Raw genomic sequence first — 16,668 nt, forward strand, 5'->3', positions numbered from 1 at the left:
TCACATTGTGTTGTGGACGACTACCAACCTAGAACTCCACTTGGTTTAGCCTACTTGGATGTACTCTGTCTCTCCCACGGCCCGGTGATGAGCTTGTCTCCCTGCCGGCTTACCAACATCCTGTACTGAGACACTACATGAACCTCCCGGCTTACCAACATCCTGGACTGAGACACTACATGAACCTCCCGGCTTTCCAACATCCTGTACTGAGACACTACATGAACCTCCCGGCTTTCCACCATCCTGTACTGAGACACTACATGAACCTGCCGTCTTTCCAACATCCTGTACTGAGACCCTACATGAACATCCCGGCTTTCCAACATCCTGTACTGAGACACTACATGAACCTCCCGGCTTTCCACCATCCTGTACTGAGACACTACATGAACCTCCCGGCTTTCCACCATCCTGTACCGAGACACTACATGAACCTCCCGGCTTTCCAACATCCTGTACTGAGACACTACATGAATCTTCTCGCTTTCCAACATCCTGGACTGAGACACTACATGAATCCTCCCGGCTTTCCACCATCCTGTACTGAGACACTACATGAACCTCCCGGCTTTCCACCATCCTGTACTGAGACACTACATGAACCTCCCGGCTTTCCACCATCATGTACTGAGACACTAAATGAACCTCCCGGCTTTCCACCATCCTGTACCGAGACACTACATGAACCTCCCGGCTTTCCAACATCCTGTACTGAGACACTACATGAACCTCCCGGCTTTCCACCATCCTTGACAATCTGGACCCTCTATTCCTGAAACTATCCGCCGCCATTGTCGCAACCCCTATTACCAGCCTGTTCAACCTCTCTTTCATATCGTCTGAGATCCCCAAGGACTGGAAAGCTGCCGCAGTCATCCCCCTCTTCAAAGGGGGCGACACCCTGGACCCAAACTGTTACAGACCTATATCCATCCTGCCCTGCCTATCTAAGGTCTTCGAAAGCCAAGTCAACAAACAGGTCACTGACCATCTTGAATCCCACCGTACCTTCTCCGCTGTGCAATCTGGTTTCCGAGCCGGTCACGGGTGTACCTCAGCCACGCTCAAGGTACTAAACGATATCATAACCGCCATCGATAAAAGACAGTACTGTGCAGCCGTCTTCATAGACCTTGCCAAGGCTTTCGACTCTGTCAATCACCGTATTCTTATCGGCAGACTCAGTAGCCTCGGTTTTTCGGATGACTGCCTTGCCTGGTTCACCAATTACTTTGCAGACAGAGTTCAGTGTGTCAAATCGGAGGGCATGCTGTCCGGTCCTCTGGCAGTCTCTATGGGGGTGCCACAGGGTTCAATTCTCGGGCCGACTCTTTTCTCTGTATATATCAATGATGTTTCTCATGCTGCGGGCGATTCCCTGATCCACCTCTACGCAGACGACACCATTCTATATACTTCCGGCCCGTCCTTGGACACTGTGCTATCTAACCTCCAAACGAGCTTCAATGCCATACAGCACTCCTTCCGTGGCCTCCAACTGCTCTTAAACGCTAGTAAAACCAAATGCATGCTTTTCAACCGTTCGCTGCCTGCACCCGCACGCCTGACCAGCATCACCACCCTGGATGGTTCCGACCTTGAATATGTGGACATCTATAAGTACCTAGGTGTCTGGCTAGACTCTAAACTCTCCTTCCAGACCCATATCAAACATCTCCAATCGAAAATCAAATCAAGAGTCGGCTTTCTATTCCGCAACAAAGCCTCCTTCACTCACGCCGCCAAACTTACCCTAGTAAAACTGACTATCCTACCGATCCTCGACTTCGGCGATGTCATCTACAAAATTGCTTCCAACACTCTACTCAGCAAACTGGATGCAGTTTATCACAGTGCCATCCGTTTTGTCACTAAAGCACCTTATACCACCCACCACTGCGACTTGTATGCTCTAGTCGGCTGGCCCTCGCTACATATTCGTCGCCAGACCCACTGGCTCCAGGTCATCTACAAGTCCATGCTAGGTAAAGCTCCGGCTTATCTCAGTTCACTGGTTACGATGGCAACACCCATCCGTAGCACGCGCTCCAGCAGGTGTATCTCACTGATCATCCCTAAAGCCAACACCTCATTTGGCCGCCTTTCGTTCCAGTTCTCTGCTGCCTGTGACTGGAACGAATTGCAAAAATCGCTGAAGTTGGAGACTTTTATCTCCCTCACCAACTTCAAACATCTGCTATCTGAGCAGCTAACCGATCGCTGCAGCTGTACATAGTCTATCGGTAAATAGCCCACCCATTTTCACCTACCTCATCCCCATACTGTTTTTATTTATTTATTTTCTGCTCTTTTGCACATCAATATCTCTACCTGTACATAACCATCTGATCATTTATCACTCCAGTGTTAATCTGCATAATTGTAATTATTTGCCTACCTTCTCATGCCTTTTGCACACAATGTATATATAGACTCCCCTTTTTTCTACTGTGTTATTGACTTGTTAATTGTTTACTCCATGTGTAACTCTGTGTTGTCTGTTCACACTGCTATGCCTTATCTTGGCCAGGTCGCAGTTGCAAATGAGAACTTGTTCTCAACTAGCCTACCTGGTTAAATAAAGGTGAAATAAAAAAATAAATAAAAAAATAAATAAAATCCTGTACTGAGACACTACATGAACCTCCCGGCTTTCCACCATCCTGTACTGAGACACTACATGAACCTCCCGGCTTTCCACCATCCTGTACTGAGACACTACATGAACCTCCCGGCTTTCCACCATCCTGTACCGAGACACTACATGAACCTCCCGGCTTTCCACCATCCTGTACCGAGAAACTACATGAACCTCCCGGCTTTCCAACATCCTGTACTGAGACACTACATGAACCTCCCGGCTTTCCACCATCCTGTACTGAGACACTAAATGAACCTCCCGGCTTTCCACCATCCTGTACCGAGACACTACATGAACCTCCCGGCTTTCCACCATCATGGACTGAGACACTACATGGGGCCCAGTATTTAATCACATTGAGTAAGTCACCACTCTCCTTGCTGTTGTTATGCCTTGGTTGTGTTTATTGTGGGTTCTAGTGGTGGCTGGGTTCTAGTCTGTGGTTGTGTTTATTGTGGGTTCTAGTGCCGGCTAGGTTCTAGTATGCGGTTGTGTTTATTGTGGGTCCTAGTGCTGGCTGGGTTCTAGTCTGTGGATGTGTTTATTGTGGGCCCTAGTGTCGGCTGGGTTCTAGTCTGTGGTTGTGATTATTGTGGGTTCTAGTGCTGGCTGGGTTATAGTATCTGCACTACCACCACCACCATCACCACCACCACCACCACCATCACCATACTGCTCACCACCACCACCACCACTACCACCACCACCACCATAACCATACTGCTCACCACCACCACCACCACCATACATCTCACCACCACCACCACCACCACCACCACCACCACCATACATCTCACCACCACCACCACCACCACACATCTCACCACCACCACCACCACCATACAGCTCACCACCACCACCACCATACAGCTCACCACCACCACCACCACCATACATCGCACCACCACCACCACCACCATACATCGCACCACCACCACCACCACCATACAGCTCACCACCACCATACATCTCACCACCACCACCACCATCACCACCACCACCACCATACTGCTCACCACCACCACCACCATACAGCTCACCACCACCACCACCACCATACATCTCACCACCACCACCACCACCACCACCACCACCACACATCTCACCACCACCACCACCATACATCTCACCACCACCACCACCATACATCTCACCACCACCACCACCATCACCATACTGCTCACCACCACCATACAGCTCACCACCACCACCACCACCACCATACAGCTCACCACCACCACCACCACCATACAGCTCACCACCACCACCACCATTACATCTCACCACCACCACCACCACCACCATACAGCTCACCACCACCACCACCACCATACAGCTCACCACCACCACCACCACCACCACTACAGCTCACCACCACCACCACCACCACTACAGCTCACCACCACCACCATACTGCTCACCACCACCACCACCATACATCTCACCACCACCACCACCACCATACATCTCACCACCACCACCACCACCATACAGCTCACCACCACCACCATACAGCTCACCACCACCACCACCACTACAGCTCACCACCACCACCACTACAGCTCACCACCACCACCATACATCTCACCACCACCACCATACATCTCACCACCACCACCACCATACATCTCACCACCACCACCACCACCATACAGCTCACCACCACCACCACCATACAGCTCACCACCACCACCACCACCACTACAGCTCACCACCACCACCATACAGCTCACCACCATACAGCTCACCACCACCACCATACAGCTCACCACCACCACCATACAGCCCACCACCACCACCATACAGCTCACCACCACCATACAGCTCACCAACACCATACAGCCCACCACCACCACCATACAGCTCACCACCACCATACAGCTCACCAACACCATACATCTCACCACCACCACCACCATCACCACCACCACCACCATACTGCTCACCACCACCACCACCATACAGCTCACCACCACCACCACCACCATACATCTCACCACCACCACCACCACACATCTCACCACCACCACCACCATACATCTCACCACCACCACCACCATCACCATACTGCTCACCACCACCATACAGCTCACCACCACCACCACCACCACCATACAGCTCACCACCACCACCACCACCATACAGCTCACCACCACCACCACCATACATCTCACCACCACCACCACCACCACCATACAGCTCACCACCACCACCACCACCATACAGCTCACCACCACCACCACCACCACCACTACAGCTCACCACCACCACCACCACCACTACAGCTCACCACCACCACCATACTGCTCACCACCACCACCACCATACATCTCACCACCACCACCATACAGCTCACCACCACCACCACCACTACAGCTCACCACCACCACCACTACAGCTCACCACCACCACCATACATCTCACCACCACCACCATACATCTCACCACCACCACCACCATACATCTCACCACCACCACCACCACCATACAGCTCACCACCACCACCACCATACAGCTCACCACCACCACCACCACCACTACAGCTCACCACCACCACCTTACAGCTCACCACCATACAGCTCACCACCACCACCATACAGCTCACCACCACCACCATACAGCCCACCACCACCACCATACAGCTCACCACCACCATACAGCTCACCAACACCACCACCACCATCACCACCACGACACAGCTCACCACCACCACACAGCTCACCACCAACACCACACAGCTCACCACCACACAGCTCACCACCACCACACAGCTCACCACCACCACACAGCTCACCACCACCACCACCACCACCACCATACAGCTCACCACCACCACCACCACCATACAGCTCACCACCACCATACAGCTCACCACCACCACCATACAGCTCACCACCATACAGCTCACCACCATACACAGCTCACCACCACCACCACCATACAGCTCACCACCACCATACAGCTCACCACCACCATACAGCTCACCACCACCACCACCATACAGCTCACCATCACCACCACCATACAGCTCACCATCACCACCACCATACAGCTCACCACCACCATACAGCTCACCACCATACAGCTCACCACCATACAGCTCACCACCACCACCACCACCACCACCATCGTCCTCCCTCCCACCCACCTGAAGGCAGCCAGTAGAGGAGTGTAGATAGAATCACCATCGTACACATACAGGTGGTCCCAGCTGCATTCTGTAGCAAAGTGGTCCAACCTCAGTCTGAGGATGCTGTTGGGCCTACAGGACAGAGACAGAACACAGTCAGGATGCTGTTGGGCCTACAGGACAGAACACAGTCAGGATGCTGTTGGGCCTACAGGACAGAACACAGTCAGGATGCTGTTGGGCCTACAGGACAGAACACAGTCAGGATGCTGTTGGGCCTACAGGACAGAGACAGAACACAGTCAGGATGCTGTTGGGCCTACAGGACAGAACACAGTCAGGATGCTGTTGGGCCTACAGGACAGAACACAGTCAGGATGCTGTTGGGCCTGCAGGACAGAACACAGTCAGGATGCTGTTGGGCCTACAGGACAGAGACAGAACACAGTCAGGATGCTGTTGGGCCAGTAGGACAGAACACAGTTAGGATGCTGTTGGGCCTGCAGGACAGAACACAGTCAGGATGCTGTTGGGCCTACAGGACAGAGACAGAACACAGTCAGGATGCTGTTGGGCCTACAGGACAGAGACAGAACACAGTCAGGATGCTGTTGGGCCTACAGGACAGAACACAGTCAGGATGCTGTTGGGCCAGTAGGACAGAGACAGAACACAGTCAGGATGCTGTTGGGCCTGCAGGACAGAGGCAGTACACAGTCAGGATGCTGTTGGGCCTACAGGACAGAGACAGAACACAGTCAGGATGCTGTTGGGCCTACAGGACAGAGACAGAACACAGTCAGGATGCTGTTGGGCCTACAGGACAGAGACAGAACACAGTCAGGATGCTGTTGGGCCTGCAGGACAGAACACAGTCAGGATGCTGTTGGGCCTGCAGGACAGAACACAGTCAGGATGCTGTTGGGCCTACAGGACAGAGACAGAACACAGTCAGGATGCTGTTGGGCCTGCAGGACAGAGACAGAACACAGTCAGGATGCTGTTGGGCCTACAGGACAGAACACAGTCAGGATGCTGTTGGGCCTACAGGACAGAGACAGAACACAGTCAGGATGCTGTTGGGCCTGCAGGACAGAACACAGTCAGGATGCTGTTGGGCCTGCAGGACAGAACACAGTCAGGATGCTGTTGGGCCTGCAGGACAGAACACAGTCAGGATGCTGTTGGGCCTACAGGACAGAGACAGAACACAGTCAGGATGCTGTTGGGCCTACAGGACAGAGACAGAACACAGTCAGGATGCTGTTGGGCCTGCAGGACAGAGACAGAACACAGTCAGGATGCTGTTGGGCCTACAGGACAGAGACAGAACACAGTCAGGATGGTGTTGGGCCTACAGGACAGAGACAGAACACAGTCAGGATGCTGTTGGGCCTGCAGGACAGAACACAGTCAGGATGCTGTTGGGCCTGCAGGACAGAGACAGAACACAGTCAGAATGCTGTTGGGCCTGCAGGACAGAACACAGTCAGGATGCTGTTGGGCCTGCAGGACAGAACACAGTCAGGATGCTGTTGGGCCTGCAGGACAGAGACAGAACACAGTCAGGATGCTGTTGGGCCTACAGGACAGAACACAGTCAGGATGCTGTTGGGCCTACAGGACAGAGACAGAACACAGTCAGGATGCTGTTGGGCCTACAGGACAGAGACAGAACACAGTCAGGATGCTGTTGGGCCTACAGGACAGAGACAGAACACAGTCAGGATGCTGTTGGGCCTGCAGGACAGAACACAGTCAGGATGCTGTTGGGCCTGCAGGACAGAACACAGTCAGGATGCTGTTGGGCCTACAGGACAGAGACAGAACACAGTCAGGATGCTGTTGGGCCTACAGGACAGAGACAGAACACAGTCAGGATGCTGTTGGGCCTGCAGGACAGAGACAGAACACAGTCAGGATGCTGTTGGGCCTACAGGACAGAGACAGAACACAGTCAGGATGCTGTTGGGCCTGCAGGACAGAACACAGTCAGGATGCTGTTGGGCCTGCAGGACAGAGACAGAACACAGTCAGGATGCTGTTGGGCCTGCAGGACAGAACACAGTCAGGATGCTTTTGGGCCTGCAGGACAGAACACAGTCAGGATGCTGTTGGGCCTGCAGGACAGAACACAGTCAGGATGCTGTTGGGCCTACAGGACAGAACACAGTCAGGATGCTGTTGGGCCTACAGGACAGAGACAGAACACAGTCAGGATGCTGTTGGGCCTACAGGACAGAGACAGAACACAGTCAGGACGCTGTTGGGCCTACAGGACAGAGACAGAACACAGTCAGGATGCTGTTGGGCCTACAGGACAGAGACAGAACACAGTCAGGATGCTGTTGGGCCTACAGGACAGAGACAGAACACAGTCAGGATGCTGTTGGGCCTACAGGACAGAGACAGAACACAGTCAGGATGCTGTTGGGCCTGCAGGACAGAGACAGAACACAGTCAGGATGCTGTTGGGCCTGCAGGACAGAACACAGTCAGGATGCTGTTGGGCCTACAGGACAGAGACAGAACACAGTCAGGATGCTGTTGGGCCTACAGGACAGAGACAGAACACAGTCAGGATGCTGTTGGGCCTGCAGGACAGAGACAGAACACAGTCAGGATGCTGTTGGGCCTGCAGGACAGAGACAGAACATAGTCAGAAATAAACCTGGACGTGGATGAACAGGTGGGTGGGGTTAGACGCCCAGTGCAGGAGGTCAGTGGGGTTAGACGCCCAGTGCAGGAGGTCAGTGGGGTTAGACGCCCAGTGCAGGAGGTCAGTGGGGTTAGACGCCCAGTGCAGGAGGTCAGTGGGGTTAGACGCCCAGTGCAGGAGGTCAGTGGGGTTAGACGCCCAGTGCAGGAGGTCAGTGGGGTTAGACGCCCAGTGCAGGAGGTCAATGGGGTTAGATGCCCAGTGCAGGAGGTCAATGGGGTTAGATGCCCAGTGCAGGAGGTCAGTGGGGTTAGATGCCCAGTGCAGGAGGTCAATGGGATTAGATGCCCAGTGCAGGAGGTCAATGGGGTTAGATGCCCAGTGCAGGAGGTCAATGGGATTAGATGCCCAGTGCAGGAGGTCAATGGGGTTAGATGCCCAGTGCAGGAGGTCAGTGGGGTTATACTAAACGATACGTCCCATATAGAACCCTATTCCCTATATAGTGCACTACTTTTGACCAGAGCCCTAAAATCCCTATATAGGGATGCACTATATAGGGAATAGGGTTCTATAGGGCTCTGGTCTATAGTAGTGCACTATATAGGGAATAGGGTTCTATAGGGCTCTGGTCTATAGTAGTGCACTATATAGGGAATAGGGTTCTATAGGGCTCTGGTCTATAGTAGTGCACTATATAGGGAATAGGGTTCTATAGGGCTCTGGTCTAAAGTAGTGCACTATATAGGGAATAGGGCTCCATTTGGGACTCAGTCCAGTCTAGTCCAGTTCCACAGTAGAACAAGCAGATGTTTACATGGATTATTAAATTATAGCTTATCTTATTTATTTATTTTACCTTTATTTAACCATTATTTAACTAGGCAAGTCAGTTAAGAACAAATTCATATTTTCAATGACGGCCTAGGAACAGTGGGTTAACTGCCTGTTCAGGGGCAGAACGACAGATTCATGCTTCGCCTATTCCTCACAAACATGCTGATTTAGGCCTACGCCACCACTGGTATTATCAGGCTGTATAGCTAATTACGTTTGCGCTGACTCTGAGTACATTTATTAGCGAGATAGCTAGCCAGCTAACTAGCGATTAGCATTAACGGCTAACACAATTTAGGCCCAACTTGCTAAGAAAAGAAACTAGCCGTTTGCAGATGTAAGAAACAACGTAATAGTGTAATTATAGAAGACTAGCGGGTTTATTTATAGAAAGTAGGTATCTGTAGACAGAAGGTGCTCTTTGGTAAAAAGGGGTGAATTAGTCATCAAAAAGAAAGGGAGACCAAGGCACTCTTCGTATAATTCATTAAAATGCCTTTATTTGTACGGCTTAATCAAGGGAAACAACATTTTAAAACTCATTTGTGTTTTCGGCCTTTGTCAGGGAGCACAAAGACACCATAGTGGATTGATATTAGAAGCTAATTGAAAACAGCATCATTGCTTGTGCTGCATCGATCATGCAGACTGAAAGAAAGCGTCTCGTGGAACAACAAATGAAGCTCCTTGAGTGACAGGGGGCGTGGCCTCGTCTGTGTGGAAAGCAGCACGGAGAGAGAGAGAGAGATGACTCAAGGAGGGAATTAAACTAGAAAAATGGACATTTAACAAACCAAAACTGTAAATACCATTATACCGCAATTGTCTAACTCGTTTAACGGGATTCTCATTATTTTGGGACGGAAAGAAACACGTGCAGTTTTTCAGCTAATTTGCTGCATTTCAACACATTTGGCATAGAGGCACAACATTAACATTAATGGACCCCGGTCGGTGATTCCACCCTTAGACCAACTTACCAATAAATAAACTAATGTTGGTGACATGGTGCAATTGAGTGACAACAATTTCTACATTTCACTTTGTGTATTGTATTATTTTAAGATTGGTCCACGGGCCTATAAAAGGGGGACACTGGACCACCAGTTGCCCATCCAGGCTTTACGTCAATTAAACATTTGGATTTGCATAGAAGGAAAACGGCAAAACCATTTAAATACAAAACATCATTATTATTATATATGATCGTATTATGACACCTAGACCATCTATTAGGGCTATGACTTTTCATTAATACTGTAAACATACTTTTGGTTTGATCTTTAGCATGGCTAGATATATTGGACCTGTCTTTCAGTGGAGTTGTGCAGGGTAGAGGCATATTGTTGCGTTTCTATTGGTCTATAGTGTAACGTGTGTGTGTGTGTGTGTGTGTGTGTGACTCACGTTCCCTCGATGAGCCAGGTGCACTTGGTCTTGTACTTGTAGTTTCCTGGTCCATCTGTCAGGAACCCTGAGGGGCCCGTCAACCTATAGAAGAGAGAGAAGAGGTCAGGACAGTCAGCCAATAGGAGAGAAAAGAGGTCAGGCCAGTCAGCCATTAGGAGAGAGAAGAGGTCAGGACAGTCAGCCAATAGGAGAGAATAGGAGAGAAAAGGAGAAGAATAATCCGAACTGTTGAAAAGGAAGCTCTCATCAGTTTGACTGTCCAGCAGCACCAACCAGTGGAACTATACAAAGACGAGGGTAGAAGTGTGCACTATGTAGGGAAGAAAGACGAGGGTAGAAGTGTGCACTATGTAGGGAAGAGGGATTTGACAAATGGGGGAAACAATCTTTACGTTTAAACGGCCTGCTTTTTTCCGGCCGACTCCCATTTCTGAGTGTATATTTGGCCTTGTGTTTTTAGGTTATTATCCTGCTGAAAATGGAATTTGTTGGGAAGCAGACAACCAAGGTTTTCCTCTAGGACTTTGCCTGCAATATTCAATTTCTTTTAAAAACCTCCCTAGGCCTTGCAGATGACAAGCCTGTTCCATGCAGCCTCCACCATGTTGGTACTCAGAATACTCGCTTTGTATACCAGACATAAATGTTCATTTCTTCGCAGTTTTACTTTAATGCCTGATTGCAAACAAATTGTTTTTTCATAAATGTTTTATTTTGTACAGACTTCCTTCCTTTTCACTGTCATTGAGGAACTGTGAAATAAATCCAATGTTCTCTTATAACTGTTTTAAAGTCACCATTGGCCTGGTGGTAAAATCCCTGAGTGGTTTCCTTCCTCTCTGGCAACTGAGTTAGGAAGGGCATCTGTATTTTATAGTGACTGGGTGTATTAATACAGCATCCAAAGTGGAATTATTAGCTCAAAGCAGAAAGTATTCAGAACCGTTGATTTTTTTCCACATTTTGTTACATTAAAAAAAATCATTACAGCTAAAATCTAAAAAAAAATTTTTAATATAATCTCTACATACAATACCTCATAATGACATCACAATACCCCATCATTTTTTATTTAATTTTTATTTCATCTTTATTTAACCAGGTAAGCTAGTTGAGAACAAGTTCTCATTTACAATTGCGACCTGGCCAAGATAAAGCAAAGCAGTTCGACAGATACAACGACACAGAGTTACACATGGAGTAAAACAAACATACAGTCAATAATACAGTAGAAACTAGTCTATATACGATGTGAGCAAATGAGGTGAGATAAGGGCAAAAAGGCAAAAAAGGGCCATGGTGGCAAAGTAAATACAATATAGCAAGTAAAACACTGGAATGGTAGATTTGCAGTGGAAGAATGTGCAAAGTAGAGAATAAAAATAATGGGGAGCAAAGGAGCAAAATAAATAAATACAGTAGGGAAAGAGGTAGTTGTTTGGGCTAAATTATAGATGGGCTATGTACAGGTGCAGTAATCTGTGAGCTGCTCTGACAGTTGGTGCTTAAAGCTAGTGAGGGAGATAAGTGTTTCAAGTTTCAGAGACTTTTGTAGCAATGGTGGGTAGTATATGGGGCTTTGGTGACAAAACGGATTGCACTGTGATAGACTGCATCCAATTTGTTGAGTAGGGTATTGGAGGCTATTTTGTAAATGACATCGCCAAAGTCAAGGATTGGTAGGATGGTCAGTTTTACAAGGGTATGTTTGGCAGCATGAGTGAAGGATGCTTTGTTGCGAAATAGGAAGCCAATTCTAGATTTAACTTTGGATTGGACATGTTTGATATGGGTCTAGAAGGAGAATTTACAGTCTAACCAGACACCTAAGTATTTGTAGTTGTCCACGTATTCTAAGTCAGAACCGTCCAGAGTAGTAATGTTGGACAGGCGGGTAGGTGCAGGTAGCGATCGGTTGAAGAGCATGCATTTAGTTTTACTTGTATTTAAGAGCAATTGGAGGCCACGGAAGGAGAGTTGTATGGCATTGAAGCTTGCCTGGAGGGTTGTTAACACAGTGTCCAAAGAAGGGCCGGAAGTATACAGAATGGTGTCGTCTGCGTAGAGGTGGATCAGAGACTCACCAGCAGCAAGAGCGACCTCATTGATGTATACAGAGAAGAGAGTAGGTCCAAGAATTGAACCCTGTGGCACCCCCATAGAGACTGCCAAAGGTCCGGACAGCAGACCCTCCGATTTGACACACTGAACTCTATCAGAGAAGTAGTTGGTGAACCAGGCGAGGCAATCATTTGAGGAACCAAGGCTGTCGAGTCTGCCGATGAGGATGTGGTGATTGACAGAGTCGAAAGCCTTGGCCAGATCAATGAATACGGCTGCACAGTAATGTTTCTTATCGATGGCAGTTTGGGTCAAGAGTGTCCCCCCCTTTGAAGAGTGGGATGACCGCAGCTGCTTTCCAATCTTTGGGAATCTCAGACGACACGAAAGAGAGGTTGAACAGGCTAGTAATAGGGGTGGCAACAATTTCGGCAGATAATTTTAGAAAGAAAGGGTCCAGATTGTCTAGCCCGGCTGATTTGTAGGGGTCCAGATTTTGCAGCTCTTTCAGAACATCAGCTGAACGGATTTGGGAGAAGGAGAAATGGGGAAGACTTGGGCGAGTTGCTGTGGGGGGGTGCAGTGCTGTTGACCGGGGTAGGATTAGCCAGGTGGAAAGCATGGCCAGCCGTAGAAAAATGCTTATTGAAATTCTCAATTATGGTGGATTTATCAGTGGTGACAGCGTTTCCTATCTTCAGTGCAGTGGGCACTACGGGAGTTTGGTCCTCTATATATAGGGCACTACGGGACTCTGGTCCTCTATATATAGGGCACAACGAGACTCTGGTCCTCTATATATAGGGCACTACGGGACTCTGGTCCTCTATATATAAAGCACTACGGGACTCTGGTCCTCTATATATAGGGCACTACGAGACTCTGGTCCTCTATATATAGGGCACTACGAGACTCTGGTCCTATATATATAGGGCACTACGGGACTCTGGTCCTCTATATATAGGGCACTACGGGACTCTGGTCCTCTATATATAGGGCACTACGAGACTCTGGTCCTCTATATATAGGGCACTACGAGACTCTGGTCCTCATATATATATATATAGGGCACTACGAGACTCTGGTCCTCTATATATAGCGCACTACGAGACTCTGGTCCTCTATATATAGGGCATTACGAGACTCTGGTCCTCTATATATAGGGCACTACGAGACTCTGGTCCTCTATATATAGGGCACTACGGGACTCTGGTCCTCTATATATAGGGCACTACGGGACTCTGGTCCTCTATATATAGGGCACTACGGGACTCTGGTCCTCTATATATAGGGCACTACGAGACTCTGGTCCTCTATATATAGAGCACTACGGGACTCTGGTCCTCTATATATAGGGCACTACGAGACTCTGGTCCTCTATATATAGGGCACTACGAGACTCTGGTCCTATATATATATAGGGGCACTATGGGATGTATCCTCAGAACAGTGTAAATGAGTACAGAAAACAGATAGGAGAGAGCAGGGCTATATCACTTACACTGTTCTGAGGATACGTCCCAATCAGCACCCTATTCCTTACATAGTGCACTGCTTTGACCAGAACCCTATTGAAGCCCTATGGGCTCTGGTCAAAAGTAGTAAACTATATTAAGAAATAGGTTTCTGTTTAGGATGCAGCCTGTCTGTGTGTCCCCTAGCAAACGCAAACAGGCCGCATCCCAAACAGCACCCTATTCTCTAATATAATGCAGGGGCCCCGGTTATAAGTAGTGCACTATGTAGGGAATAGTGGCCCCGGTTACAAGTAGTGCACTATGTAGGGAATAGTGGCCCCGGTTACAAGTAGTGCACTATGTAGGGAATAGTGGCCCCGGTTACAAGTAGTGCACTATGTAGGGAATAGTGGCCCCGGTTACAAGTAGTGCACTATGTAGGGAATAGTGGCCCTGGTTACAAGTAGTGCACTATGTAGGGAACAGTGTTCTATTTGTGAGGATTCCACACGAGGCCATCTGAGGACAGAACATGATAAAGGAAGTTCTGTGCTCACCACATCATCTGCATGATTCAATCGTCCTGGGTGTCCAAGGTCCAGTGTGACCAACACAGAGCACATACCACTACTGGGAATGCTTTCTGATGCAATTACTGCTGTTGACAACGCAGGCCAGGTGTGTGTACGTGCGCTGCACGGCCAGGTGTGTGTACGTGCGCTGCACGGCCAGGTGTGTGTACGTGCGCTGCACGGCCAGGTGTGTGTACGTGCGCTGCACGGCCAGGTGTGTGTACGTGCGCTGCACGGCCAGGTGTGTCCTACTAAGGTAAAGGACCAACCCTCTAGACTAACAACAGAACAAACTAAGCGTTGGGTTCCATGTCCAGCTAGACAGACAGTGATAGTCAAAAGTTTAACTCCATGGTTTTAATAATGAAGACATCAAAACTAGGAAATAACTAAAAGAAGAGTTAAACAAAAACATATATTTTATATTTGAGATTCTTCAAAGTAGCCATCCTTTGCCTTGAGGACAGCTTTGCACACTCTTGGTATTCTCTCAACCAGCGTCATGAGGTAGTCACCTGAAACGCATGTCAATTAATTAACAAGTAAAAGTTAATTTGTGGAATTTCTTTCCTTCTTCATTTGATTGAGCCAATCAGTTGTTTTGTGAGAAAGTAGGGGTGGTATACAGAAGATAGCCATATTTGGTAAAAGACCAAGTACATATTATGGCAAGAACAGCTCAAATAAGCAAAGAGAAACGACAGTCCATCAATACTTCAAGATATGAAGGTCAGTCAATACAGAAAATGTCAAGAACTTTGAAAGGTAGCAGCTCTCACAGTAATTTAACCCAACAGAGCCCGTTAGGATCCCAGGACAGACAGCAGCTCACACAGTAATTTAACCCAACAGAGCCAGTTAGGATCCCAGGACAGACAGCAGCTCTCACAGTAATTTAACCCAACAGAGCCAGTTAGGATCCCGGGACAGACAGCAGCTCTCACAGTAATTTAACCCAACAGAGCCTGTTAGGATCCCAGGACAGACAGCAGCTCTCACAGTAATTTAACCCAACAGAGCCAGTTACGATCCCAGGACAGACAGCAGCTCTCACAGTAATTTAACCCAACAGAGCCAGTTAGGATCCCAGGACAGACAGCAGCTCTCACAGTAATTTAACCCAACAGAGCCCGTTAGGATCCCAGGACAGACAGCAGCTCTCACAGTAATTTAACCCAACAGAGCCAGTTAGGATCCCAGGACAGACAGCAGCTCTCACAGTAATTTAACCCAACAGAGCCCGTTAGGATCCCAGGACAGACAGCAGCTCTCACAGTAATTTAACCCAACAGAGCCCGTTAGGATCCCAGGACAGACAGCAGCTCTCACAGTAATTTAACCCAACAGAGCCAGTTAGGATCCCAGGACAGACAGCAGCTCTCACAGTAATTTAACCCAACAGAGCCCGTTAGGATCCCGGGACAGACAGCAGCTCTCACAGTAATTTAACCCAACAGAGCCCGTTAGGATCCCAGGACAGACAGCAGCTCTCACAGTAATTTAACCCAACAGAGCCCGTTAGGATCCCAGGACAGACAGCAGCTCTCACAGTAATTTAACCCAACAGAGCCAGTTAGGATCCCAGGACAGACAGTAGCTCTCACAGTAATTTAACCCAACAGAGCCCGTTAGGATCCCAGGACAGACAGTAGCTCTCACAGTAATTTAACCCAACAGAGCCCGTTAGGATCCCAGGACAGACAGCAGCTCTCACAGTAATTTAACCCAACAGAGCCAGTTAGGATCCCAGGACAGACAGCAGCTCTCACAGTAATTTAACCCAACAGAGCCCGTTAGGATCCCAGGACAAACAGCAGCTCTCACAGTAATTTAACCCAACAGAGCCCGTTAGGATCCCAGGACAGACAGCAGCTCTCACAGTAATTTAACCCAACAGA

The 16,668-nt window shown here is 48.9% G+C and overlaps 1 protein-coding gene across 1 annotated transcript in view; it reads right to left on the minus strand.

Annotated features, from left to right (window-relative positions):
- Positions 1-16,668, minus strand: part of atrn (attractin) — a 238,845-nt gene that overhangs the window by 204,481 nt on the left and 17,696 nt on the right. The window contains 2 exon segments of the mRNA XM_090221488.1: positions 5,793-5,906; positions 10,678-10,761. Of these exon segments, the coding sequence (XP_090077614.1) occupies positions 5,793-5,906; positions 10,678-10,761 (198 nt within the window).

Source organism: Oncorhynchus mykiss, chromosome 25 (genome assembly GCF_057628025.1).
Source record: "Oncorhynchus mykiss isolate SJ-2025 chromosome 25, ASM5762802v1, whole genome shotgun sequence".
Classification (NCBI taxonomy): domain Eukaryota; kingdom Metazoa; phylum Chordata; class Actinopteri; order Salmoniformes; family Salmonidae; genus Oncorhynchus; species Oncorhynchus mykiss.